At 42.8% G+C, this 27,408-nt stretch overlaps 1 protein-coding gene across 4 annotated transcripts in view; it reads left to right on the top strand.

Moving 5' to 3' along the window:
- The window catches only part of LOC137370120 (dendritic cell-specific transmembrane protein-like), a 49,473-nt gene extending 23,000 nt beyond the window's left edge, over positions 1 to 26,473 (top strand). For all 4 annotated transcript variants that reach the window (XM_068032306.1, XM_068032304.1, XM_068032307.1 and 1 more), the window contains 4 exons: positions 2,239 to 2,391; positions 4,054 to 5,116; positions 17,081 to 17,413; positions 22,978 to 26,473. In XM_068032306.1, the coding sequence (XP_067888407.1) occupies positions 4,088 to 5,116; positions 17,081 to 17,413; positions 22,978 to 23,085 (1,470 nt within the window). In that variant the 5' untranslated portion in view covers positions 2,239 to 2,391; positions 4,054 to 4,087 and the 3' untranslated portion in view covers positions 23,086 to 26,473. The remainder of the gene's footprint in view (positions 1 to 2,238; positions 2,392 to 4,053; positions 5,117 to 17,080; positions 17,414 to 22,977) is intronic.
- The last annotated feature ends 935 nt before the right edge of the window (positions 26,474 to 27,408 follow it).

Raw genomic sequence — 27,408 nt, 5'->3', positions numbered from 1 at the left:
TGACAATTTCCTTCTGATTTTGAAACTGTCTTTCCTACTAAGCCCTGCTCTGTACTTAACCAAAGTCTCAGGACACTAATGTTTTCATGGTTAGTTGGGGTTGTTGCATTTGTGCTCATTTTATGTGAATTTTTACATTCCAGTATTGACAAATGAATGCATGAAATTTCAACACAGAAATGTAGAAAATTACACTGTGATTTCATTGTGAATACATTCCAAGAAATTCAGGGGTAAACAAAAGTTGCTTGATTTGATTTTTGATTTGATTTAGAGATACAGCACTGAAACAGGCCCTTCGGCCCACCGAGTCTGTGCCGACTATTAACCACCCATTTATACTAATCCTACACTAATCCCACATTCCTACCACATCCTCACCTGTCCCTATATTCCCCTACCACCTACCTATACTAGGGGCAATTTATAATGGCCAATTTACCTATCAACCTGCAAGTCTTTTGGCTGTGAGAGGAAACCGGAGCACCCGGAGGAAATTCACGCAGACACAGGGAGAACTTGCAAACTCCACACAGGCAGTACCCAGAATTGAACACAGGTCGCTGGAGCTGTGAGGCTGCGGTGCTAACCACTGCACAAAGATTAGGACCAACCATTCAGAGAAAAGGGACTGGTTCAAAGAATGTTCTGCAGTTCACTAACGTTTTATTGTTCAAATCTTACTAAAAGCATTATGAAGTGAGTTAGGTTTCGCTTCTCTGTTCAGTGACATGTAATCAGAAAAATAGTCCAGCTCCTTGACTTTTCATTGGCCTTATCTCACTAGAGTGTTAATCAGTCCACCTTTTGGAAGGCAGGAGTTGCAGACATGAGGGCATGTGGGAAGTTATTGCATAAAGTTTATGTAATATCGGGCTTTGTTGTTATGGCCATTCATCATGCTCTTGTATGACTAGATATTGGGGCTGTAATGGTAAACCCCTGATCATAAGGGATATGGAATCTGCTTATAGAAGAGGCTGATGACGCTGAAACTAAGAGAATATCTAGAACATAGCTGAAATTTCTAACAATTCCTCATTCTACCATGTGCAGCCCCATATTAAAATCCTTGTAGCGCAGTATTTGCAGGATCACCAGAGAATCAAATCCAACATGGTTCAAGAACAGGTAATTTAAATGGAACAACATCGTACAATCACTCAATATGAAAATAGAGTTACATCTTCAATTTTATTCCAGGCTGTCATACAGAAATAAAACCTATACCTTCCACTTTGGTTCTATGCACCAGCTACACCAGCACTACTTGTGCATTTGTGCTGTAAGATGTTAAAGACACTAAATAAATGCAAGTTGTTGTTGCTGCCGCCCTTGTTAGCCCAGAAATGCTGAGGCCAAATGTAACAGCCATATGGTCACCCTGGCTGAGGTTGGTTTAACCCAAAAAACAGAGGGTATTAAAGCTGGGATCTTCCTGTTCTGTACGGTTCAGTTCCATGTAGGGCAATGTACTCAGTAGCTAAGGGGAAGGTGTCCGAATTGGTGAAGTGAGACTGACTGATCCAATTCAGGTCGTACTTCAGTTCATTGTTTCCAAAACACAAATTTTATGAATATAATTCGCCTCAAACAGTTCTCAACCAAAAATATCAGAAATCTTACCAATCTCAAAAAATACTATGCCATTTAAAAATTTTGGTCCAATAATACATATACTAAGCTGCACCATTTATCACTGTTTTAATTCTTTCTCAGGATGTGGGTACCATTGCCAAGAGCGGCATTTATTGCCTTTCTCTAGTTGCTCTGAGAATGTGACAGTAGTAGTGGTTTGATACAATTGTGTGGCTTGCTAGGCCGCTTCAGAGAACAGTTCAGAGTCAATCACGTTGGTGTGAGATTGGAGTCACATATAGATCAGACCCAATAAAGATGGCAGGTTTCCTTTTTGAATTACAATTCAACACTTCCATGGTCACTTTTACTGATACCATCTTTTAATTTCCAGAATTATTAAAAACTTAATTCAAATTCTCAAACCGCCATGGTTAAGATTTGAACTACCATTCTCTGGTTTACTATCCACTAATATAACTATTACATTACAGTACCACATAAATCCTTGAAATCAAGCGCTAATCCTATACAAAACTATTTATTTTGTTTTACCTTTGTAAATCATGGGTTTTGGTGTCAGACTAGAATAAACATACCTATTATTTCCTGATGTCATTAATTCTGTTTCTAATTACTAGCATCTGCTTACTTCTGTAGGCTGCTCCCTCATGTAATTTGATTATTGTAATCATTCATCACCTAAACAATAACGTACAACCAGGAGCCATTATTTCATCAGACAACATTATGAATTGCGAGACAGAAGTTTGACTGTCATCTGGAGCCTGAGAGCATCAAAATCATTCCCAGGTATCAATTACTCTCATGACTGTTCCAGTGACAGTTCCATTTGTGTTTTGCTTCATTGTTTGCTCGTGGCAGGTGTCAGTGCAAGTCAGAGTGGTTCATATAGTTCATACATGATGACTTCCACAGTGCAGAATTATTGACTGCAATGTGATGCAATCACAGAGCAATTGTCAGGAAATAACTGGCACATGATTACTAGAAAATAACACGTTTGGTTTATTTTAATATCTTAATTTCAAAAACAATTCAAATTTCATATTTGCAATAATCTAGTTAATTGTTTCTAGGTGAAATTAGGCTATAAGTCCCAAAAACAAAGTAGCCCTGAAATTGGGATACCTCATGTTCAGCGTGGAATCTTCCGACTTTAGGGCTAAGTCATTCTAGGACCAAAGGAACCAGGGAAACCATTCAGTTGACCTACCCTTAACAGCTTTTTGAGGGAGAAAGCTCCAGATTTTCATTTCCCTTTTTATGAAGAAGTGCTTTCTGATATCAGCCTTGAACTGCATGGCTCTAATTTTAAAGTTATGTCCTCTTGATCTGGACTCCGCAATCACAGGAAAACTATCAAATCTTTTAATCATCTGAAACACCACAATTAGATCGCCCCTTAATCTTCCATATACAGGGGTATACAAGTCTAGCCTATGCAACTTGTCCTCATAATTTAACCCTTTTAGACCCGGTGACATTCTGGTGAATCTGCGCTGCATGGCCTCCAAAGCCAATATGTCCCTCCTGAGGTGTGGTCCCCAGAACTGAACACAACATACCAGATGGGGTCTAACCAGGGCTTTATATTTCTGCAAGATAACTTTCATGCCTTTGTATTCCAGCCCCTTTGTGATAAAGGCTAACATTCCATTAGCCTTTGAAAAATATATTGTACTTGTCCACTAGCTTTTAGTGATTTCTGTACATGGACTCTAAAATCTTTCTACTCTTCCAAAGTTCCTGGCTGCACACCATTTAGAAAATAGTCTGATCTATTTTGGATCCAAAGTAGTCCAATTTTACAGCAATGGTTCCTGCAGTGTCCATGACATGGTCATGTTAACCCTTAAACATCTGGAACTCAATAGTTTTGAGAAAAAAAAAACTCTTTCAGCTGGATTTTGGTAATAGAGATTTCATAATACCAGTTGAAGAAGAACAAGTACAATCTTCGGGTAAAGTAGGGGTTAGAGGACAGGGCATAATAGGACCAAGGCATGCAGATGTTATTCAGTGCACATTTTCAAGTCATATGTTCGGTCTTTATTTTTGTATTTCAATTAAAACTTGCTAATTAAAATAATGAAAAAGAGAAAGAGAAATGTATGTAAACTTATTCTATTTATTTCCAGAAGTTTGTTATATTGGTTTAATGTTACAGTTGAGACATTTAAGTAGGAATTTTATTCTGTTAGGTTTTGCTTTTGGTTCACAGCATGAGAGGTATAACTCAAATATTTTCTTCTCAAACTGCCTATTCTAAATGTTAATCCAATTATCATGCTGTAAAATGACAGATAGCTGGAGTGGGAGCTGAAGGAAATGTTTTGAACTCCATATACACTAGCACTACTCATAAATTAATCTGTGACTATTTAGTAAGATCTTGATGCATTCATCAGTTGCTCTTCAAATGATAATTGTGAATATTTTATTTGATTTCAGTTTCTTCAATTGTGAAAAAGTTATCGAAATTAAAATGGTAATTCTCAAGATTGCTGCTCAATTTCTTGGAGACCTCTTTAAGTTGTTTGCATCAGAAAAAAAGTCTGGTTTGAAGAACATTCTGTGTCTGATCCCACTTTGTCTTCTTATGGGACTGGGGACCAGTGGCATACTGTATGTGTGCTTGCGAGCATTACAATGCAGCCTCTCAGTGGCTCTGGCAGTGTGTGGAACCTTTGCTGCCGTCATTCCTGGAGCTTTGTTCCTTTCAAAGTATCTCAGATGCTTCATTTTGATATTCCTCATTTCATGTGGGACACAACAAGGCCGCAATGCTCTGATTACAGCTGGCACCAGTGTGGTGCTCTTTAACTGTGCCCAAAACAGCTTTCACAATTTAAGCGGATTGGTGGAAAGTTTAGTTTGCTACCTGAAGAACATGCTTCCATCGATCACAGATATTTTGGATAAGTATATTGATGTTATAAATTGGATTCACCAAAAAATCCAAAACTTACCACAAAATCATTTTGTAAAGTTTGTAGATGAATTTAAGACAAGTCAAAGCATAGAAGATGGTGATTTAAAAAGAAACCTCAATGTCACCAGAGTTGACTTGGAAATTCTGACTAATCGTATCATTTCAACATTGGGCATGTTTTCCCAAATTTGTAAAAGTGCAATGCTCATAATGGGCATCTCACTGGTCTTAATATTCACTTGGTTCTATATCAAAAGATATTTAACCAACATAAAGTTTGAAAACATATTTATCACAAATCAGTTCCTGCAGTTCGATGAGCAGCAGAAAGAACGAGGGAAGCCTCATCTGCTCCAACTAACCACAAAAGAGAAGAAATGCTTTATAAAGATCCCAGCATTGTGTTTATCAGAAAGGGAATGGAAAACCATGACAAGATTCTTTGCTCCCATCTTCACTAATGTGTGTATTTGGGCAATAATCATAATGCTGGATTATGGACTATTCTTACTTATTTCTTCAATACGCCATCACCTAGATCATCTGCCTACAATTAACATTACCATGAATATGAAATTTGCTGTAAGTATATAGATTTTCTTTAAAATAAAAATGCAAATTTGGTTAACTTTTGCAAGTAAAATTGCATAGCAGCACTATATAACTACGAGAGTAATGACGTGATGTGTGATTCTTTCATTAAAGAGTTACCAGTGAGTTGATTGACTGGGATTTTCTGCATCTGCACTTGTTAGCCTGCAATTTTCCATCCATTAAAGTGAGGAGAAAGGGGAGAAATTACAGGCAGGAGAGGAAAATCCCAGTATCAATGCTGTGAGAACAGTACTAGCAGGAAGTAGGATTATGAAGGGTAGGCACTGTTTAAATGCTGGTCGTGTAAGGCTTATCTGGCATTGCCTAAACTTGGTAGTATTGATTTTAAAAAAACTATTATATTAGGGATGATGTAGCTGAGGGGTCAAAGACAGAATCTATTTGGTTAGAATTACAGAACAATAAAGGAGCTATTCTGCTACTGTGTGTATATCAAATAGTGGGAAGGAGATAGAGATGCAAATTTGCAGGCAACTTACAGAAAAATGCAAGAACTAAAGTGTGATGATAACAGGGGATGCAATTCTCCTAATATGGACTGGAATAGTAACAATATAAAGGGCAGAGAAGGGGACAAATTCATGATACATTAAAAGAGAACTTCCTTGGGCTGTATGTTTCCAGCCCAAAAAGAAACGAGCAGTGTTGGAACTAGTCCTGGAGAATGAATGGGAAAAGTGGAGCATGTTTCAGTGGGGGCATTTTTGGGGAACAGTGATTGTAATATCATCAGTTTTAGAATAGCTATGGAAAAGTACAAGGAATAATCAAGCAAAAATAAAAACTGGAAAAGGGCTAATTTCAATGAATTGAAAAGGGATGTGTTCAAAGTGAATTGGAATCAAAAATTAGTAGGCAACAGTAATTGAACAATGGGAGGCCTTCAAACAAAAGATGGTTTCAGTACAGAATAGATACATTTCCAGGAGTGGGGAAAGGAAGTGTGACCAAAGCCACAGCTCCCTGGATGAAAAAAGGTAGAGAATAAAAGGAAAGAGAAAGGAGGCATATGACATAAGTAAGGTATATAATAATAATATTAGAGAACCCTGCTGAATATAGAAAATAGAGAGGAGATCTAAAAAAGGAAATAAGATGGGCAAAGAATGAGTATGAGAATAGATTAAAGCTAATATAGAAGGGAACCCAAAAGTCCTTTATAAATATATAAATGGTAAAAAGCCAGAGATAAAGTGGGGTTTGTTAGAGACCAAATAGGAGATTTTCTTATGGAGGCAAAGAGCATGGCTGAGGTATTAAATGAGTGCTTTGCATCTGTCTTCACAAGAGAAGAGGATGCTGCCAAAGTAGCAGTAAAGGATGAAGTAGTAACGATATTGGATAGGATAAAAATAGATATGAGGAGGTATTTAAAGGGTTGGCAGTCCTCAAAGTAGAAAAGTCATCCAGTCAGGATGCATTCTAAAACGAAAAACTCACATTTAGATAGCATCTTTCACTATCAGCACATCCCAAAGTGCTTTACAGCAAATGGAGTACTTTAAGTGTAGTCACTGCTATAACGTGGGAAATGAGGCAGCCAATTTGCACTTAACAAGATCCCACAAAAAACAATAAGATAATGACCAGATAATCTGCTTTAGTAAATCTGACAGAGAGATTAATATTGTCAGGACACCAGGGATTACTCACTTGCCTTTCTTCAAAATAGCACCATGGGATCTCATATGTCCACCTGAAAAAGGAGTTTAATGTCTCATCCCAAAATGCAACACTCCCTCAATACTACACCGGAGTGTCAGCCTACATTTTCTAGTGCTTGAACTCACAACCTTCGGACTCTGAGGCAAGAGTGCTTTTTTTCTCAAAAATATCTTTCATTTATAAAAAAATTTGCAAAAATACAGTTCAAATGCAGTTCAAAACAGTTCAAATTTCACATTTCGCAAAGTACAATAGAGATCAGATTTCTTCAATATAGAAACATGAGGTGCCTCATAACTCTTGCTATTCCATTTTAAATGCAATGTAGATTGGCATTACATAGCAAAAAACATTTTGGCGCATACAACCCGAGGGGTTTCACACAGGTTCCAGACCCTCGGTATACTATGGCGGGAGGGCTACCAACTGAGCCATGGCTGACACATCATAGGCTACTGAGAGAAGTAAGGGTGGAAATTGCAGAGGCTCTGGCCAGAATCTTTCATAATCTTTAAATATGTGGGTGGTGCCAGGGGACTGAGGATTGCAAATGTTACGATCCTGCTTAAAAAAAGGAGAGCGGTATAAACCTGACAACTACAGGCCAGCCAGCTTAATGTCAGTGGTGGGGAAAATTTCAGAGACAGTAATCTGGGACAAAATAAACAGGCATTTGGAAACGAACGGTTAATAAATAAAAGTGAGCATGGATTTGTTAATGGTAAATCATGTTTAACTAAATTGATTAAGTACTTTGATGTAATAACAGAAAGGGTTAATGAAGCTAGTGTGGTTGATGTTGTTTATTTGGACTTTCAAAAGGCGTTTGACAAAGTACCACATAATAGATTTAAAATTAAAGCCCATGGGACAAAAGGGACTGTGGCAGCATGGATATTAAATTGGCCAAAGCACAGAAAGCAAACAGCAGTGGTGAATGTTTTTTTTTTAGTCTAGTCACAAGTATACAGTGGTGTTCCCCAAGGGTTGGTAGCAGAACGACTGCTCTTGATATATTAATATATAGATATAAATGAACTGTACCTTTGACTGACCTAATAACTAGGACATAATTTCAATATTTTCAGATGGCACAAAATCCAGAAATGCAAAAAACAATGAAAAAGCTAGTAACTAGACTTCAGGAGTACATAGACAGGCTGGTGAAATGGACAGACACATGGCAAATGAAGTATAACTCAGAGAAGTGTGAAGTGATACATTTTGGTCGGAAGAATAAGGAGAAACAATATAAATTAAATGGTACAATTTTAAAGTGGGTGCAGGAACAGAGAGACCTGGGAATATATGCACACAAGTCTTTGAAGATGGCAGGACAAATTGTGAAGGCTGTTAAGAAAGCAAATGGGAATCTTGGCTTTATTAATAATGGACAAAAGTACAAAAGCAAGGAAGTTATGCTAAATGTTTATAAAACCCTGGTTAAGCCTCAGCTGAAATCCTGGGGGGAATTTATCTATACTACCTTTTCCATCTGAGCCCTCCCACCACCCCCCCCCCACCCCCCCGCCCCCCCACTTATTAGTTTAAAGTCCTTGTGACTGCCCTATTTATCCTATCTACTAGAACCTGGTCCCAGTCTGGTTCAAGTGGAGCTTGCCCCAATGGTACATTTATTTTGTGTCCCAATACTGGTGCCAGTGTTCCACAACACTCATTCAACCACATGTTAATTTCCCTAATCTCCTTATCCCTATGCCTATTTGCACATGGCTCGGATAATAATCCAGAAATATAGCCCTTGTGGTCCTGTTGTTTAATTTATCTCCTCGTTCCTGGCACTCTTCCAAACAGGACCTCTTGCATACTCTTTCCTATGTTGTTGGTCCCAATATGGACCACAATGACTGGATCCTCTCCACCCTCCCCAATATTCTTTCAAGCTGGTTCAAGATGTCCCTCACCCTGGCACCAGATAAGCAAGAAACCATCCAGTACTATTGATTCTGCTTACAAAGGATGCTATTTGTCCGCCCAATTATTGAATCCCCTACAACTACGACATTAGACTTCCTCTCCTCCTCCTACCTCCCTCCTTGGACAGCCTCCTGCTCCAAGGTGCTACAGTTTGCATTCTGGCTGTCTGTCCAACAGTCTTTATCCTTATCATCAGGGGTAGCACCTATGTTGTGTATGCCTGCTGAATAGGATCAGTTTCTGCATATCCTCATTCTCTATCTCACCTGGGTTCCCCTTACTCTGTACACTATCAGTCACACCAACCCCATTCTGAACCTGTAACTTTCTACAAGGTGTGATTGAAGTCTGAAGCAGACTGTTCAGAAACTGCTCCCCCTTCCTATGTGTCTGGGTGTCTCCAACTCACACTGCAGCTCAATGACTTTGAGCCACAGAGATTTGAGATGGAGGTATCTGCGGCAGATGTGTTTGCTCGGGACAATCTAGCTATCCACAAACTCCCACATACTGCAGTCCAGACACATAACCTGCTCTGCCATACCTCAGTCTAAGTTATTAATATCTAGATTTTTAGTTGTTTTAGGGTTTTTCCTTTTTCTACACACTAACTTGCACTAAGCAGTGTGGAAACATTTTACATACTTATTGGCTTCCACTACAACTATTGGAGGTGAAGAAAAAGCAGCACCTCCTTCCCCCAGCACAGAATTCCCACTTGCATCAGATTCCCGACTTTAGCACTCTGTTAATGCTGCACTCTTCTTACAACCGTTCTGCGCATAGCAAATAGTATTTACTTATAGCAAGAGGAGTAGCAGGAGCAACACTAGCAGCTGCCTTCTCCTCAGTCACCTGCTGTTCCACAGAAAAGAGAGGATGAATGCAGAGCTCCAGCTCTGGTGTGTAACCACAGATGGTATCCATGCATGTCTGTGCAGGATATTCTGGAAGCTGCTATGATGCCTTCATTCTGCGCCATATCTTCACACCTCCAAACAGAGACAGAGGATGGCTCCTTGGAGACAAGGGCTACCCTCTAAGTATGTGGCTGATGGCACCTGTGAGAAACCCTACAACTAATGAGCAGGAAAGGTACAACCAGAGCCACATAAGCACAAGAATGGTCAATGAGCAAGCCATTGGGTTGAAGATGTGATTCAGGTGGCCGAACAGATTTAGGAGCACCCTTCAGTGTGCACCAGCAAGGGCATCTCAAATGGTAGTGGTCTGCTGTGCTTGCACAACATAGTGCAGCAGAGAGGAGTGGAGCTGCAGCAGGAAGGTGATGAGAACTTTGCAATCCTGGAAGGAGGACAAAGAGGAGGAGCAGGAGGCGGAGACCAATGTGACTAAGTCCCTGCAGCCACTCATCTAGCTGCCCACGATGGACTCATATAGGCGTGATTCAACTAACCTGAGGCTGTGAAGCCATATAGCACACCCAAAGTTGAAACCACTTCAACAGAGTCCCCACTTCCACGTGGCCTGTCTCCATCTTCTCTCTCATGGCTCACCTGCACTTCCCTGCTAGCCAAAAGCTGGAGAGCATTTTGCTGCACTTCAGTGAGGTTCTGAATGGCCATGGTGCATTTTTCCTGCATCATATTAAAAATGGCATACTGAATGTGCAGGCTATCATTGAGGGCCAGCACGCACTCAGTTGCCTGCTGCGTCCGATTCTCCATGAGGGTGACCACTGCTTCCACGGAGGTGGACATCAGTGCAAAGGCCTGAGACATCATGATCGAGAGGAATTCCTCCAATCTCTCCCAAATGGTGTGCGTGCCTCTGGAAATGCTGTCACATTCCCTCACATTTTCTGCTGTTGCTCCAGAATTGTCCTCTTCGTGAATGACCCCCAAAGCTCAGTATTAGCACCCAGTTAAGCAGAGCTTGGAGTGTCCTGCTCCTGTTCATTTGTGATGTGTGGTTCAACATGTGACAATGTGCCTTGGAGATTCCACTGGAAGTGTGTATCTGAATTGGAGGAGGGAGTGCATGATTCATGTGACTGTGCTTCCTCAAAGTGTGCAGCCTCCTCTGAGGATATTTGCCTCCTCCCACACCAGCTCCTGCGTCATGCCTGAAGGACCTGTAGGAGATAAAAGACATGAATTATAATTGATAAGCAAAATGGTTCAAAGTCATTATTGTGCAGTTGATTATATTTCAGTTACTGGTGGCATCAATTCAACATGTGAGTATTGGGTGCTCTGTGGCTGAGTGATATTGAATTTTGTCACCGGGTATCAGGGAGATCTCCATCTCTAGTGGTATGCACGCCACCACTCTGCTAATCTCCATTACCTCCTCCTCTGCACCAGTAAGGGAGGCAATGATTGGAAGGCCACACCTGGTTCTCTGTCTCTCCCTGGAGTTCAGCAGTCTCTTCTCCAAGGAGGGGAACGGAGAATTATGAGTGTGAGAAATGGACCATGTTGGGAGGATGGAAGGACAATGTGTGTGGATGGTAACTGTGAGGGATGGGTGTGAAATGTCATAAGATGAAAGTGAGTGTCAGTGGTGGTTGTTCAGATGGGGATGTGAGGAGATGCCTCAAGAAAGAGGAATAGGTAGAGATGCAAGATGTGTTGATTTGAGGAGTGGCTTGCAGCCGAATGCTGGGGAAGTCACAATGTGGGGATCGGCACTTGAATGTGGGATGCCATTTACATTTCCTGCCCTGATGAACTCATTGATACAGTGCCAAAGGTGTCTATGTGCAAAGTTCCACACTCCCGCTGCTGACCTCCGAAGACACTTCCAGCTTGGCTTCAGAGGCAGGCCTCCTCTTCCTGTATTTATCTGCAGGCCCTTACAGCCTGTAGCATGAGCTCCAGCAATGTCTCAGAGAACCAAGGGGCAGCCTTCCCATGTTGACATTCCATCATTGCACTTGCTCTCTCTGTCCTGATAGTTCCATGATGGACCTGTTCTGATACCTGACACTATGCCTTTAGAGAGCCTTTAACTGTCAGATACAGGTCATCATCACACCCACCCACTCCAATTGGTCTGGAAACCCAGAAGCAGGAAGCTAATGCTGTGGCTGAGTTCAAGGGCCATGACAAAGCCCGTTCCACTAACATTTGAGTTCCTGATCCATTGCCAGTCTCCCCTCCTTGGAGTAAGTCTAAATGTTAAAATTCTGCCCACTGTGCTCAATTGTAGGCACCACATTTTAGGAAGGATGTCAAGGTGTTGGAAGAGATTTACTAGAATATGCATCCAGCTCTTTTCAGGCTAATATGTGTGACATCTCCAATGTCAGCATGTTTTCTGTTCATAGAGACATGAAAGAAGTGGCAGCTGCATTATTTAGTAAGCCTTGAAGTGTAGTCATTGCTTTGTACACTAATGTGACAGACAATGTATAAAGGAAGATTCCTTTGTGTGAACCCCCTTTAAGATGTTACTGTGTACACATTAGCATGTATTAACAGAGTAGACCACATACTTTTAAGTATGGCCATTTATGTGAACCATTCCTTGAGCTCTTTCTATTATGTTAGAACTCAGTCTCGCTAATCTGCTGGTACAGCATCGTCTGGCGTGAATTAGTTAGAAGTGATGACTATCACGTAGCTCTACTTGTGGCAGGTACTTGTCACATATAACAGCATTGTTAACTCACCATTGTTCTTTCTAAGCTTTCTTGCAGAAAGGCTTTCATAATCTCATTTCTGATTTTCCCTTGTCTTGATGACTGCAGTACTAAGTTGACACTATATCTCCTACGGTACTTCACGGATTTGAAAGCAGCGTGCTTATTTTTTTTTATTCATTCATGGGATGTGGGCGTCACTGGCTAGGCCAGCATTTATTGCCCATCCCTAATTGCCCTTGAGAAGGTGGTGGAGAGCTGCCTTCTTGATCCGCTTCAGTCCATTTGGGGTAGGTAGACCCACAGTGCTGTTCGGAAGGGAGTTCCGGGATTTTGACCCAGCGACAGTGAAGGAACGGCGATATAGTTCCAAGTCAGGATGGTGTGTGACTTGGAGGGGAACTTGCAGGTGGTGGTGTTCCCATGAATTTGCTGCCCTTGTCCTTCTAGTTGGTAGAGGTCGCGGGTTTGGAAGGTGCTGTCTAAGAAACCTTGGTGCATTGCTGTAGTGCATCTTGTAGATGGTACACACTGCTGCTACTGTGCGTCGGTGGTGGAGGGAGTGAATGTTTGTAGATGGGGTGCCAATCAAGTGGGCTGCTTTGTCCTGGATGGTGTCGAGCTCCTTGAGTGTTGTTGGAGCTGCACTCATCCAGGCAAGTGGAGAGTATTACATCACACTCCTGACTTGTGTCTTGTAGATGATGGACAGGCTTTGGGGAGTCAGGAGGTGAGTTACTAGCCTCAGGATTCCTAGCCTCTGACCTGCTCTTGTAGCCACGGTATTTATATGGCTACACCAGTACAGTTTCTGGTCAATGGTAGCCCCTAGGATGTTGATAGTGGGGGATTCAGCGATGGTAATGCCGTTGAATGTCAAGGGGAGATGGTTAGATTCTCTCTTGTTGGAGATGGTCGTTGCCTGGCACTTGTGTGGTGCGAATGTTACTTTCCACTTATCAACCCAAGCCTGGATATTGTCCAGGTCTTGCTGCATTTCTACACAGACGGCTTCAGTATCTGAGGAGTCACGAATGGTGCTGAACATTGTGCAATCATCAGCGAACATCCCCACTTCTGACCTTATGATTGAGGGAAGGTCATTTACGAAGCAGCTGAAGATAGTTGGGCCTAGGACACTACCCTGAGGAACTCCTGCAGTGATGTCCTGGAGCTCAGATGATTAATCTCCAACAACCAGAACCATCTTCCCTTGTGTTAGGTATGATTCCAATCAGCAGAGAGTTTTACCCTTGATTCCCATTGAGTCCAGTTTTGCTAGGGTTCCTTGATGCCATACTTGGTCAAATGCTGTCTTGAAGTCAAGGGCAGTCACTCTCACCTCACCTCTTGAGTTCAGCTCTTTTGTCCATGTTCGAACCAAGACTGTAATGAGGTCAGGAGCTGAGTGGCCCTGACGGAACCCAAACTGAGCGCCACTGAGCAGGTTATTGCTAAGCAAGTGCCGCTTGATGGCACTGTTGATGACACCTTCCATCACTTTACTGATGATTGAGAGTAGGCTGATGGGGCGGTAATTGGATGGGTTGGAATTGTCCTGCTTTGTGTGTACAGGACATACCTGGGCAATTTTCCACATTGCAGGGTAGATGCCAGTGTTGTAGCTGTACTGGAACAGCTTGGCTAGGGGTGTGGCAAGTTCTGGAGCACAGGCCTTCAGTACTATTGCTGGAATATTGTCAAGGCCCATAGCCTTTGCATTATCCACTGCCTTCAGTCGTTTGATATCACGCGGAGAGAATCAAATTGGCTGAAGTCTGGCATCTATGATGCTGTGGACTTCAGGAGGAGGCCGAGATGGATCATCAACTCGGCACTTCTGGCTGAAGATTGTTGCAAATGCTGCAGCCTTATCTTTCGCACTGATGTGCTGGGCTCCCCCATCATTGAGGATGGGGATATTTGTGGAGTCACCTCCTCCAGTTAATTGTTTAATTGCCCATGACCATTCACAGCTGGATGTGGCTGGACTGCAGAGCTTACATCTGATCCGTTGGTATGGGATTGCTTAGCTCTGTCTATTGCATGCTGCTTACGCAGTTTGGCACGCAAGTAGTCCTGTGTTGTAGCTTCACCAGGTTGACACCTCATTTTGAGGTATGCCTGGCGCTGCTCCTGGCATGCTCTCCTGCACTATTCATTGAACCAGGGTTGGTCTCCTGGCTTGATGGTAATAGTAGACTGGGGGATATGCCGGGCCATGAGGTTACAGATTGTGGTTGAGTACAATTCTGCTGCTGCTGATGGCCCACAGCGCCTCATGGATGCCTAGTTTTGCATTGCTAGATCTGTTTGAAATCTATCCCATTTAGCACCGTGATAGTGCCACACAACACGATGGATGGAATGCTCAATGTGAAGGCGGCACTTCGCCTCCACAAGGACTGTGCGGTGGTCACTCCTACCAATGCTGTCATGGACAGAAGCATCTGCGACAGGTAGATTGGTGAGGACGAGGTCGAGTATGTTCTTCCCTCGTGTTGGTTCCCCCACCACCTGCCGCTGACCCAGTCTAGCAGCTATGTCCTTTGGGACTCGGCCAGCTCGGTCAATAGTGGTGCTACCGACCCACTCTTGGTGACGGACATTGAAGTCCCCCACCCCCAGAGTACATTTTGTGCCCTTGCCACCCTCAGTGCTTCCTCCAAGTGGTGTTCAACATGGAGGAGTACTGAATCATCAGCTGAGGGAGGGCGGTATGTGGTAATCAGTAGGAGGTTACCTTGCCTATGTTCGACTTGATGCCATGAGACTTCATGGGGTCCGGAATCGATGTTGAGGACTCCCAGCGCAACTCCCTCCCTACTGTATACCTCTGGGCCACCACCTCTGGTGGGTCTGTCTTGCCGGTGGGACAGGACATACCCGGGGATGGTGATTGCAGTGTCTGGGACATTGTCTGTAAGATATGATTCCGTGAATATGACTATGTCAGGCTGTTGCTTGACTAGTCTGTGGGACAGCTCTCCCAACTTTGGCACAAGCCCCCAGATGTTAGTAAGGAGGACTTTGCAGGGTCGACAGGGCTTGGTTTGCCGTTCAAGACAGTTACTGGACCGAGGCCACTCTGTTCCCACCCGGCAACTTTTTATTTACATTAACTTTGAAGTCAACTGAGGCTCCCGCTGCGAGTGAACTGAAGGCTAATTTAAATCTAAGGGCAGGATTTTCCCCACAACATTTGGGACTCCGTGTCAGGACCAAATGGGGGCCCTGAGCCCACACTTGCCGAGACTCAAACCAGGGGAATTATTTTCCCAGAGGCAGCCTCTTAAATGGCCACCTCCACACTCACTGTTCAATTAAGGATGGCAGGCAGGATCCCGATGCTGGCAGCTCAATCATAGGGCTGACAGCTCTATAGAGCCTCGGCAGCCACACCAGGAGCGGATGAGGCAGGTAGGAGACCTCGAGGGCACCACAAAATGGAAGCACTCGGAGGCATAAATTAAAAGTAAAAATTCAGAGGGTCCAAGCAGACAGGCCCCTCGGAGGGAAGAGTAACATATCTGGTGGCAGCCTTCAGGTTGCAAGTGTGGCCTTTGCTGCCAGCAGCCACCTCTTTGGGTGGTCCCAATGGCCCCACCCCCAACTCTCGGCGAACCCTCTAAATCACCCCTAGGTGGGACCTTAATTATTTAAATTGGCTGTCTGCCTCCATTCAGCAGGCAGCCAATCCACATTCCGGCCCGCCTCTGGGTAGCTTCCCAGTGGCATGAATGCGTCAGGGAACTGTCTCGATGCGCTCCCCACTACTTTCCCAGCCCCCTGCCTCCAAGCCCTCCACCCCGGGGCCAGGAAAATTCTGCCTTAAAAGTCATTGTCCAATGGCATTCTCTGCTCCTCAACATGAGATTAATGAAAACTCAGATGGGGAGATCGAAGCAGTGTCAAAGCTGACAAGCAAACCTGAGAGATACAGGTCAGTGGCCAGAAGAGGCCAAGGAAAGTAATATATCTGATTCGTTGGGAGGATGGCCTGGGAACTGGAAGGAGCAGGAGTGTTCTTCCCAGTCTGTAAGGAATCATTGAGTCTCCCTTCCCCTGCCCTCCCTACACTGGAATCTTTTCGGAAATGTCCCCCCAAATACATATCTTGCACAGGGAACAGTTTCCTTTGACTCTTGACCGTGATCACCTCTCTGATGTCCCTATTAGATGCGAGGGCAAACGTGTCAAAGTAGTCACACACAATACCTTTCTTGATGCCTTTATTTCTTCTGAATACAGAATTGACCTGGCACACATAGACGTACGCAGAGGCCAGACGATTACAGAATCGCACCACACACACACACTTTTATACTTTTACTGTGGATACGAAACTGTGAAATCCACTAACCAATCACTGACATAATCCAATCATACATGTGTCACATACATGGGCCTCAAATTGCTTAGGTGTCAATCTCATGACTCCCTGCACCATTTGTTTTTGTCTGTTTGGCCTCCCTTATCAGGGCAGCTGCATCTAAACCATAAAACATGTATTTGTATCATTTATATGTCTTTCAAGAGAAATTACAGTGGTTTATGGGTAAATTCAATGGAAATTATTGTTGCAACATCATTAAATGTAATGGACAATCCAAAAAACCTATCTTAAAAATCCCATGCTATCTCAATTGTACCAGTTTTTATTTTAATATTGAACTGATAATCTGTTTCTGGTGCTGATTCATCCCTTTGTTTTTCTACAGGCAGAGACAAAGTTCTTTGATTTTTCTGTACACAAATTTGAGTCCACACAAACAGTCTCATATGAAACTCACTTGTCTAAAGGTGACTGCATCCCTCAACCAACTCTGTCGATAACCAATATATGGATCCCACTTGTTGTTTTAATTGCTGTCTTATTGCTACTCACTTTACTTACTGCAAAATTTACAATATTGAAAGTATTGGTTTTATCATCATTTTATGCTGAGACGGAGAAGAGGCGAATAGAGTTTTTGCATGAAAAGATATTACAGAAGAGATCCTGGGCCAAATTAATGAATATGGAGGAAGCACTGGATTTTACAGCTAATAGGGTAAGGAATTAATTATAATATAAAAAAGCTACTGATAAGATTAACAGAAAGTGACATCCTCAATGTAAATATTTGCATATTTCCCATGCCAGTTATATTTAGAGCTCTGTTTAATACTATTTACATCCCTTCCTGAATTTCTGTTGCTCCCAAAGACTTCTTTTCCATTAAAGTCATCAAGGAGGGTGTTAAATGGGCTGTCAATTCACTATCGCCTGTTCTACACTACCAATGAAGACCAATTTCACTCCTGCTGCTTCATACTGAGGTATGGTTCCATTTATGAAGACCTGTGCTCCAGAACAAGCCACGCCCCTAGCCAAGTTGTTCCAGAACAACACTGGCATCTGTCCGACAATGTGGAAAACTGCCCATGTATGTCCTGTACACAAAAAGCAGGACAAACCCAACCTGGCCAATTACAGCCCCATCAGTCTACTCTCAATAATCAGTAAAGTGATGGAAGGTGTCGTTGACAGTGCTATCAAACAGCACTTGCTTAGCAATAACCTGCTCAGTGACGCTCAGTTTGGGTTCTGCCAGGGCCACTCAGCTCTTGACCTCATTACAGTCTTGGTTCGAACATGGACAAAAGAGCTGAACTCAAGAGGTGAGGTGAGAGTGACTGCCCTTGACTTCAAGACAGCATTTGACCAAGTATGGCATCAAGGAACCCTAGCAAAACTGGACTCAATGGGAATCAAGGGTAAAATTCTCTGCTGATTGGAATCATACCTAACACAAGGGAAGATGGTTCTGGTTGTTGGAGGTCAATCATCTCAGCTCCAGGACATCACTGCAGGAGTTCCTCAGGGTAGTGTCCTAGGCCCAACCATCTTCAGCTGCTTCATCAATGACCTTCCCTCCATTTATGAATTTACTATCCAAATAGCCATTCACCTGGGTATTTAGATAGTGTGTGTGATTATGCTATTTAACTGTGGAGTGCATCACTATCAAATGACATTCTGGACACAGGCATCACTACTAGAATACCAAGGGAGCCAATATTAGCTCTTTTTCACCTGCTGAGCCCAAGATCCCTGTGATAAATTAAAGAACATTTAATATCTCCTCCCCCAACACTGAGCTGACAACAAGAACAACAAGCATTTATGTAACGCTTTCAAAGTAGAAAAATGCCCTAAAGGACTTCACAGAAGCGTAATAAGCCAACAACTGATACCAAATCAAAGAAGGAGATGGGGACTGAAGACAATGGCTTTGGTCTTCCAAATATTTAACCAGAGTAAATTTTTGCTCATCCAGCATTGGATCAGACAACTAGTCTGATAATTTTTCAACAGTGAAAGAGTCAAGAGAGGTGGCAGTGAGGTACAGCTCTTTTTTTTAGGGTCTCCTCTACATTAGGGAGACCAAACGCAGACTGGGTGACCGCTTTGCGGAACACCTCCGCTCAGTCCGAAAGCATGACCCCGAGCTTCTGTTTGCTTGCCATTTCAACACTCTCCCCTGCTCTCATGCCCACATCTCTATCCTGGGATTGCTGCAGTGTTCCAGTGAACAGCAACCTCGAGGAACAGCATCTCATTTACCGATTAGGCAAACTACAGCCTGCTGGACTGAACATTGAGTGCAATCATTTCAGAGCAAGATGGGCCCCCCCCCCCCATTTTACTTTTATTTTTAGTTATTTCTTCTTTTTTATATATTTTTTGTGTTTATTTTATTTTATCTTAGTTTGTTCAGTTTGCCTACCCACTGTTTTTTTTTCATGTTTGTACTTGTGGCTGTTCAGTTTTCAGTCCGTTAACGCCCTCTGTGTACTAATGCTTTGTCTTTCAACACACCATTAACATATTGGGGCGGCGCAGTGGTTAGCACCACAGCCTCACAGCTCCAGCGACCCGGGTTCAATTCTGGGTACTGCCTGTGTGGAGTTTGCAAGTTCTCCCTGTGTCTGCGTGGGTTTCCTCTGGGTGCTCTGGTTTCCTCCCAGCCCAAGACTTGCAGGTTGATAGGTAAATTGGCCATTATAAATTGCCCCTAGTATAGGTAGGTGGTAGGGGAATATAGGAACAGGTGAGGATGTGGTAGGAATATGGGATTAGTGTAGGATTAGTATAAATGGGTGGTTAATGGTTGGCACAGACTCGGTGGGCCGAAGGGCCTGTTTCAGTGCTGTATCTCTAAATAAAATAAAATATTGTTTGCCTTTGCTCCATGACCTTCTGGTCGATTATTCTCTGTGACCTTGTCCAATCTACACCTTCTCCTTTGTTATCTCTTGCCCCACCCCCGCTTTACTTGCTTAAAACCTTTCAAATTTCTAATATCTGCTAGTTCTGAAGAAGGGTGACTGACCTGAAACGTTAACTCTACTTCTCTCTCCACAGATGCTGCCAGACCTGCTGAGTATTTCCAGCATTTCTTGTTTTTATTACAGCTCTTTTTTTATTCGTTCATGGGATGTGGACATCGCTGGCTTGGGCAGCATTTATTGCCCATCCCTAAATGCCTTTGAGAAGGTGGTGGTGAGTTGCTTTCACGAACCACTGCAATCCATGTAGGGTAGGTACACCTACAGTGCTGTCAGGGAGGGAGTTCCAGGATTTTGACCCAGCAACAGTGAAGGAATGGCGATATAGTTCTAAGTCAGGATGGCGTGTGGCTTGGAGGGGAACTTGCAGGCTGTGGTGTTCCCATGCACCTGCTGCCCTTGTCCTTCTAGGTGGTAGAGGTCACTGGTTTGGAAGGTGCTATCAAAGGAGCCTTGGTGCGTTGCTGCAGTGCATCTTGCAGATGGTTGACATTGCTGCCACTATGCATCGGTGGTGGAGGGAATGAATGTTTTTGGATGGGGTACCAATCAAGTGGGCTGCTTTGTCCTGGATGGTGTTGACCTTCTTGAGTGTTGTTGGAGCTGCACCCATCCAGGCATGTGGAGAGTATTCCATCACACTCCTAACTTGTGCTTTGTAGATGGTGGACAGGCTTTGGGGAGTCAGGAGGTGAGTTACTCGCCGCAGGAATCCTAGCCTCTGACCTGCTCTTGTAGCCACGGTATTTATATGGCTACTCCCGTTCAGTTTCTGGTCAATGGTAGCCCCTAGGAAATTGATAGTGGGGGATTCAACGATCGTAATGCCATTGAATGTCAAGGGGAGATGGTTAGAATCTCTCTTGTTGGAGATGGTCATTGCCTGGCACTTGTGTGGTGTGAATGTTACTTGCCACTTATTTGCTCAAGCCTGGAAATATGTCCCGGTCTTGCTGCATTTCTACACAGACTGCTTCATTATCTGAGGAGTCACGAATGGTGCTAAACATTGTGCAATCATCAGCGAACATCCCCACTTCTGACCTTATGATGGAGGGAAGGTCATTTACGAAGCAGCTGAAGATGATTGGGCCTAGGACACCACCCTGAGGAACTCCTGCAGTGATGTCCTGGAGCTCAGATGATTGATCTCCAACAACCAGAACCATCTTCCCTTGCGTTAGGTATGATTCCAATCAGCAGAGAGTTTTACCCTTGATTCCCATTGAGTCCAGTTTTGCTAGGGTTCCTTGATGCCATACTTGGTCAAATGCTGTCTTGAAGTCAAGGGCAGTCACTCTCACCTCACCTCTTGAGTTCAGCTCTTTTGTCCATGTTCGAACCAAGACTGTAATGAGGTCAAGAGCTGAGTGGCCCTGGCAGAACCCAAACTGAGCGTCACTGAGCAGGTTATTGCTAAGCAAGTGTCGTTTGATAGCACTGTCACGACACCTTCCATCACTTTACTGATGATTGAGAGTAGACTGATGGGGCGGTAATTGGCCAGGTTGAATTTGTCCTGCTTTTTGTGTACAGGACATACCTGGGCAATTTTCCACATTGCTGGATAGATGCCAGTGTTGTTCTGGAACAACTTGGCTGGGGGCACGGCTTGTTCTGGAGCACAGGTCTTCAGTACTATTGCCGTAATGTTGTCAGGGCCCATAGCGTTTGCAGTATCCAGTGCCTTCAGTCGTTTCTTAATATTACGTGGAATTAATCCAATTGGCTGAAGAATGGCATCTGTGATGCTGGGGGCCTCAGGAGGAGGCTGAGATGGATCATCAGCTCGGCACTTCTGGCTGAAGATTGTTGCAAATGCTTCAGCATGTGAAAACTCACACCATTAGTGGAAGATGTCACCAAGGGGCAGCACGTAGATGAATACGATGATAGGGAGGGGCGAGGCCATGAAGTGATTTTAATATGAGCCAATTTATATTAACAAGCACAAGCTGGTGAGTCGGACTTTGTGTGGAATAGCATAGGGCCAGAAAGGTTTTGGATGAGTTGAAGTTCATCGAGAGTGGCGGATTGAGAGACAGTCATGAGAGCACTGGAATAAAAACAAGAAATGCTGGAACCACTCAGCAGGTCTGGGTGCATCTGTAGAAAGAGAAGCAGAGTTAACGTTTCGGGTCAGTGACCCTTCACCGGAGAGCACTGGAATCAGACTATGATGAAGTCTAATCCCAGGCCTGTTTGGCGAATCCCTGCCATCCCAGATCCCTCTCCCAACTACCAGCCAGTGTCTTCAGTCCCCTTAACAAACTTCATTCCTTTCGCACCAGTCCCACCCCCTCTCCCAGCTACTGTCTCAGATCCACTGCTGCCTTCGCCCATCTGCTGCCAAAGCCTTCAGCCATACCTTTGCCATTTTCAGACACGACTATTCCAGTGCTCTCTCTGCTCTTCTTCATATCCTTTACTTTCATTCATTCACTCTTCCTACACATTCTCTCTTTCTCCCTCCCCACAGACCACCAGCAGGGCACAATGTGGAGCACCATTAAACATCCTCTAAAATAAGTACAAAAGTCATAAACATTGAAACACTGAGAATCCATTATGCAACAAAATGTCAAGAATAAATTTCAGTTTTCCCAGTGTTTAATTGGCTCATCCAGGACTGAACGCTGGGTAAGGGGTACCAATATGGAGTACCCACAGGTGGAGACATGGACAAATGGTCAATAAACAAGAGCAGGAGAAACAGCGAGATGGAAAGAAATGGGTAAAAAGGGTGGAAGTATTAACAGTGTTGTGGACAGATGACCACTAACATGAGGGGCTTTTAACTTGCCGCACCCGGCAGAAACTGATCGGAACAGGTGTCCATATCCAAGTGGTACACATTGATATATTGAAACCAAAAGGTTGAGGCATTGACCTGACTCGGGAAGGTGCTCGCCCTCCCTCCATTCCAGAAGGACCTCTGCATTGCCCAAATTAGACCCTTAGGTGGCCACCACATGCTATACTTAGTAGATTGGTAATCCAGTTTTACTGATTTTAACGGAACTCCTCACTCCACCCTTACCTCTACCCTCTCTTACTCCAATAGCCATATTAGTGTAGGCTTTGCCACCATTGGGTGATGCTATGAGGCCGGACTCTGGCCTCACTGTGTTCCAGCCTAGTTTCTTGCCCTTCAGTCCCATCAAAGCTATAGTGGGAGAATGTTTCAAGGGCTGTGGATTTTTAAGAACATTTGGCTTTTGAAAAATATTTGAAGAGAAACAAATATTTTATGCTTCACATTTCTACTTTGTAACTCCTACAGGTCTCCTTTTGGTTTCCCATCTTCAGAATGAAGCAAAGCAAAAATGAATTACTGAAGAATAAACCAATATATTACCAAAACTCCGCTGAATTCTGCATTGAGATTTGAATAGATAGATTAGATATTAGGCAGTTAATGAACTGTTGTACCTGGCAGGACTTCATGCGATTATGATTTGAATGTGATAGACTACAATAACTGGACATATATATGCTGTATAGTAAACTATAGAAATGCATCTATGTTTCACATTAATGCCACCAGCAAAATGATCTACTCTCTATAACTTGAGCTTATCTGAATTCTGTACCACAATTGTATTTAGTTATTGACAATCAGTGCAGGTCAAGCTAGATTAAAACATCAATGAAATATCATAATGATAGCAGACATGGGAGAGTCAGTTATGTGGAGGGACGAGAGAAGCTGGTTCTGATGAAAGGTAGTAACCTGAAACATTAATTCTTTCTCTCTCCACAGATGCTGCCTGACCTGCTGAGTATTTCCAGCATTTTCTGTTTTTGTGCTAGAGAAGCTGGGATTGTTCTCATCAGAAAAAAGGTTAAAATGAGCTTTACTACAGATGTTCAAAATTATGAGTGGCAAGAGGATTGGTAATCAGGACACAGATTTAAAATAACTGGCAAAATAACCAGAGAGGAGACGAGGAGGAATTTCTTTATGCAGCAGGTTATGATGAACTGGAATGCATTGCCTGAAAGGGTAGTGGAAACAGATTCAATAATATCTTTCAAAAGGGAAATGGAAAGATTTGCAGGGTTTTAGGGAAAGAACAGAGGAGTGGAATTAATAGGAGAGCTCTATTAAAGAGTCAGCATGGGCACAATGGGCTCAATCATATCTCCTGTGATGTATGATTCTATAAAATCCATTTCTTGTCACTGCTCTCTCTCTGAATTAATTCCCTTCACCCATGCTATTATCCACACTTGGAACAGCCATCTGGTAGTCAAACTCAATAGCTGATCTGAATAAACACAAAATTTTATGGCTTAACATAAAAAAATCTCATTTTCTCAGCAATAGTTTATAGGGGCAAAATAGCATGATCATTTTATTTGAAAGAGCTGACATGTCAGGGTAATTCATGGTTTATCGGTCGCGCAACACTCATCATACTGAGGTATTTAGCATATTAGTCACAACACCAGGAGAACTACACTGCTCATCTTCAATAGTGCCGTGGGATCTTTTACAACTGAAAGAGTAGATGGGAACTTGGTCTTAACTGCAGTGCTGCACAGATATCAGCCTAGGTTTTGTGCTCAAGTCTCCAGAGTGGAATTAGAACGCAATTACACTATTCAAAAGAAAGGCTTGCATTTATATAGCACCTTTCACAAATAGCAGGCATCCCAAATCACTTTACAACCAATGAAATACTTTTGAAATGCAGTCACTGATAAAATGTAGGAAACACAGCAGTTAATTTTTCACACAGCAAGCTCCCGCAAACAGCAATGTGATAATGACCAGATAATATGTTTTGTGATACTGATTTAGGGATAAATATTGGCCAGAACACCAGTGATAACCCCTTACTCTGCCACAGCATCACTTACATCCAGCTGACAGGGTCTCAGTTTAACATCTCATCTGAAAGATGGCACCTCTGACAGTGCAGTCACCCCTCAGTACTGCACAGGAATGTCAGCTTTGATTTTTTTGTGTCAAGGCCTGGTGTAGGACTTGAACCCACAGCCTTCTAACTCGAAGACAAGAGTGCTACCAACTGAGTCACAACTGACACTTTTAAGGTCACTCTTGTAGTCATTTGATGAGGTAACAGAGAGGGTTGATGAGGATAATTCAGTTGATGTGGTGCACATGAACTTCCAAAAGGCATTTGATAAAGTGCCACATATCAGGCATGTCAGCAAAGTTAGAGCCCACGGAATAAAAGGGACAGTAGTAGCATGGACACGAGGTTGTTGGAGTGACAGGAAACAAAAAGTAGTGATGAATGGTAGTTTTTTGGATTGAAGGAAGGTATATAGTGGGGTTCCTGAGGATTTGGTATTAGGGCCACTGCTTTTCTTTAATATACTAGTTCTTTAATGACCTTGACTTGGGCGTACAAGGCACAATTTCAAAATCTGCAGATGATACAAAATCTGGAAATATTGTTAACTGTGAAGGGGATAGTGATACACTTCAAGACAGGCTGGTGGAATGGGCGGACATGTGGTAGGTGAAATTTAATTCAGAGAAGTGTGAAGGGAAAATTTTTGCTAAGACTAGGAAAGGCAATATAAAACTTTTATATTTTGTTTTTACTTCAGATTTCCATCATCCATTTTAATATAAAATAAAAGGTGCAATTCTAAAGGGGGTGCAGGAGCAAAGAGACCTGGGGGCATATGTGCACTAACTTGCTGAAGGTGGCGGGGCAGTTTGAGAATGTGGTTAAAAAGTACATGGGATCCTGGGCTTTGTAAATAGAGGCATAGAGTACAAAAGCAAGGAGGTTATGATGAACCTTTATAAAACGCTGGCTTGGCCTCAACTGGAGCATTGTGTCCAGTTCTGGGCAATGCACTTTTGGAAGGATATGAATGCTTTAAACAGGGTTCAGAAAAGATGTCCAAGAATGGTTCCATGGATGATACGGCACAGACATGATGGGCCAAGTGGCCTCTTTCTGTGCCTTAAACTTTCTGTGATGCTATGATTCCGTGAGGGACTTCAGTTATGTGGATAGATTGGAAAAGCTGGGGCGGTTCTCCTTAAAGAGAAGGTCGAGAGGAAATTTGATACATGTGTTAAAAAGCATGAGGATATGATAGAGAAAAACTGTTCTCATTGGTAGAAGGGTGAAGAACCAGAGGACACCAATATGAAAATAAAAGCAAAATACTGCGGATGCTGGAAATCTGAAACAAAAACAAGAAATGCTGGAATCACTCAGCAGGTCTGGCAGCATCTGTGGAAAGAGAAGCAGAGTTAACGTTTCGGGTCACTGACCCTTCTTCGGAACTCAATATGAAGGTGAATGGAAAAAGAACCAAAGGCGGCATGAGGAAAAACTTTTTTTTTTACAACGAGTGGTTAGGTTCTGGAATGCGCTGCCTGAGAATGTGGCGGAGGCTTTCAAAAGGGAATTGGATAAGCACCTGAGGACAAAATATTTGCAGGGCTACAGCAAAAGAGTGGGGAAGTGAGACTAGCTGAATTGTTCTTGCAGAGGGCTACCATGGACATGACAACAGAATGGAGCACAGAAGGAGGCCATTCTATGATTCTAAATTTTATTTTTATTAGCTGTTCTCAAAGGTCTGGAAATAAAAGTAGTTTGTTACTATCAAACAAATTGGAGTCTTTAGTTGGACATAACAGTGACATGTGCCTGCAACACGCTACGGAGAGTACAGAAACTCACAGATTTTTTCCACTGCCTCCACATTAATTAGCAAGAAAGGTGTTCTCTCATGTTTATCCACCTTAACCATTAGCTAAGAAAATAGTTGTCATCATTGCTTCAGGAAGCACGGGTTGAAAATGTAAACAATTAAAAAAAATCACAGTACACTGTTCTAGTAGCAACTACTAAAATATATTGGTGCAATGAGCAGCATTCGCATCAGTTATATGCTCCTAGCTCAAATTTTCTCTGAGCACTGCTTGAATCATTCAGTAGTCTAATGAATCTAAGTACACTGGAGCCTTTCTATTATGCCAGGCAAATATTGGTGTACAAATGCCTAATGCACTTCATGAAATTTATGTGTCGGTTACTTTAAAAGAGTTGCATGTTTATTTTAAAATGGGTAGTGCTTCCATTAAAATATAGACAAAGGAATTAGGGGCTGATAATGTGGTTCCAAATGAGTTGACCTTGCACAATAATGGGATCAGCTCATTTAGATATTGCAGTTTAGTTTAGTGCATCACGGGCTGGGAGTGAAGTCCAATGATAAACAAACAGCTGATGGAAGGGCGAATCCATTGGAAGGAGAGGGACACGATCGTGGGTGAAAATTCCTGAAACGTCAATTCCAAAAGTGTATCTTGAACATGGTGCTGCAGCTGCATTGTGAGAGGACTTCTTATTTGCATAAAAAAGGGCGACAAACAGGTTTAACAGATGGAAGATATACTAAGTTGTCTTGATATTTTTTCTTTCACTCTCAAATTGTTACCACGGAATTGAGCATTCATGGAAATACAAAGAAATATGTAGCATTATACATGGACACAGGCCATTCAGCCCAACCAGTCTATGGCAGTGTTTACCCTCCACATGAGCAATTAGTTTGAATCACATTTACCCAGCCTGTTTATGTATCCTTTACTTTCATCCATCTATCACAAATCTTTATCTTGACTGCTGTTATGACCAGGTGAGAAAGAGGTCTAGGGTTCCCTTTCAGCGTTCACCTGGTCTTACTGTAACAGGGGTTAATTTTAAAA

The sequence above is a fragment of the Heterodontus francisci genome, chromosome 5 (assembly GCF_036365525.1).
Source record: "Heterodontus francisci isolate sHetFra1 chromosome 5, sHetFra1.hap1, whole genome shotgun sequence".
Taxonomy (NCBI): domain Eukaryota; kingdom Metazoa; phylum Chordata; class Chondrichthyes; order Heterodontiformes; family Heterodontidae; genus Heterodontus; species Heterodontus francisci.
This window is presented reverse-complemented; position numbering and strand designations above follow the sequence as displayed.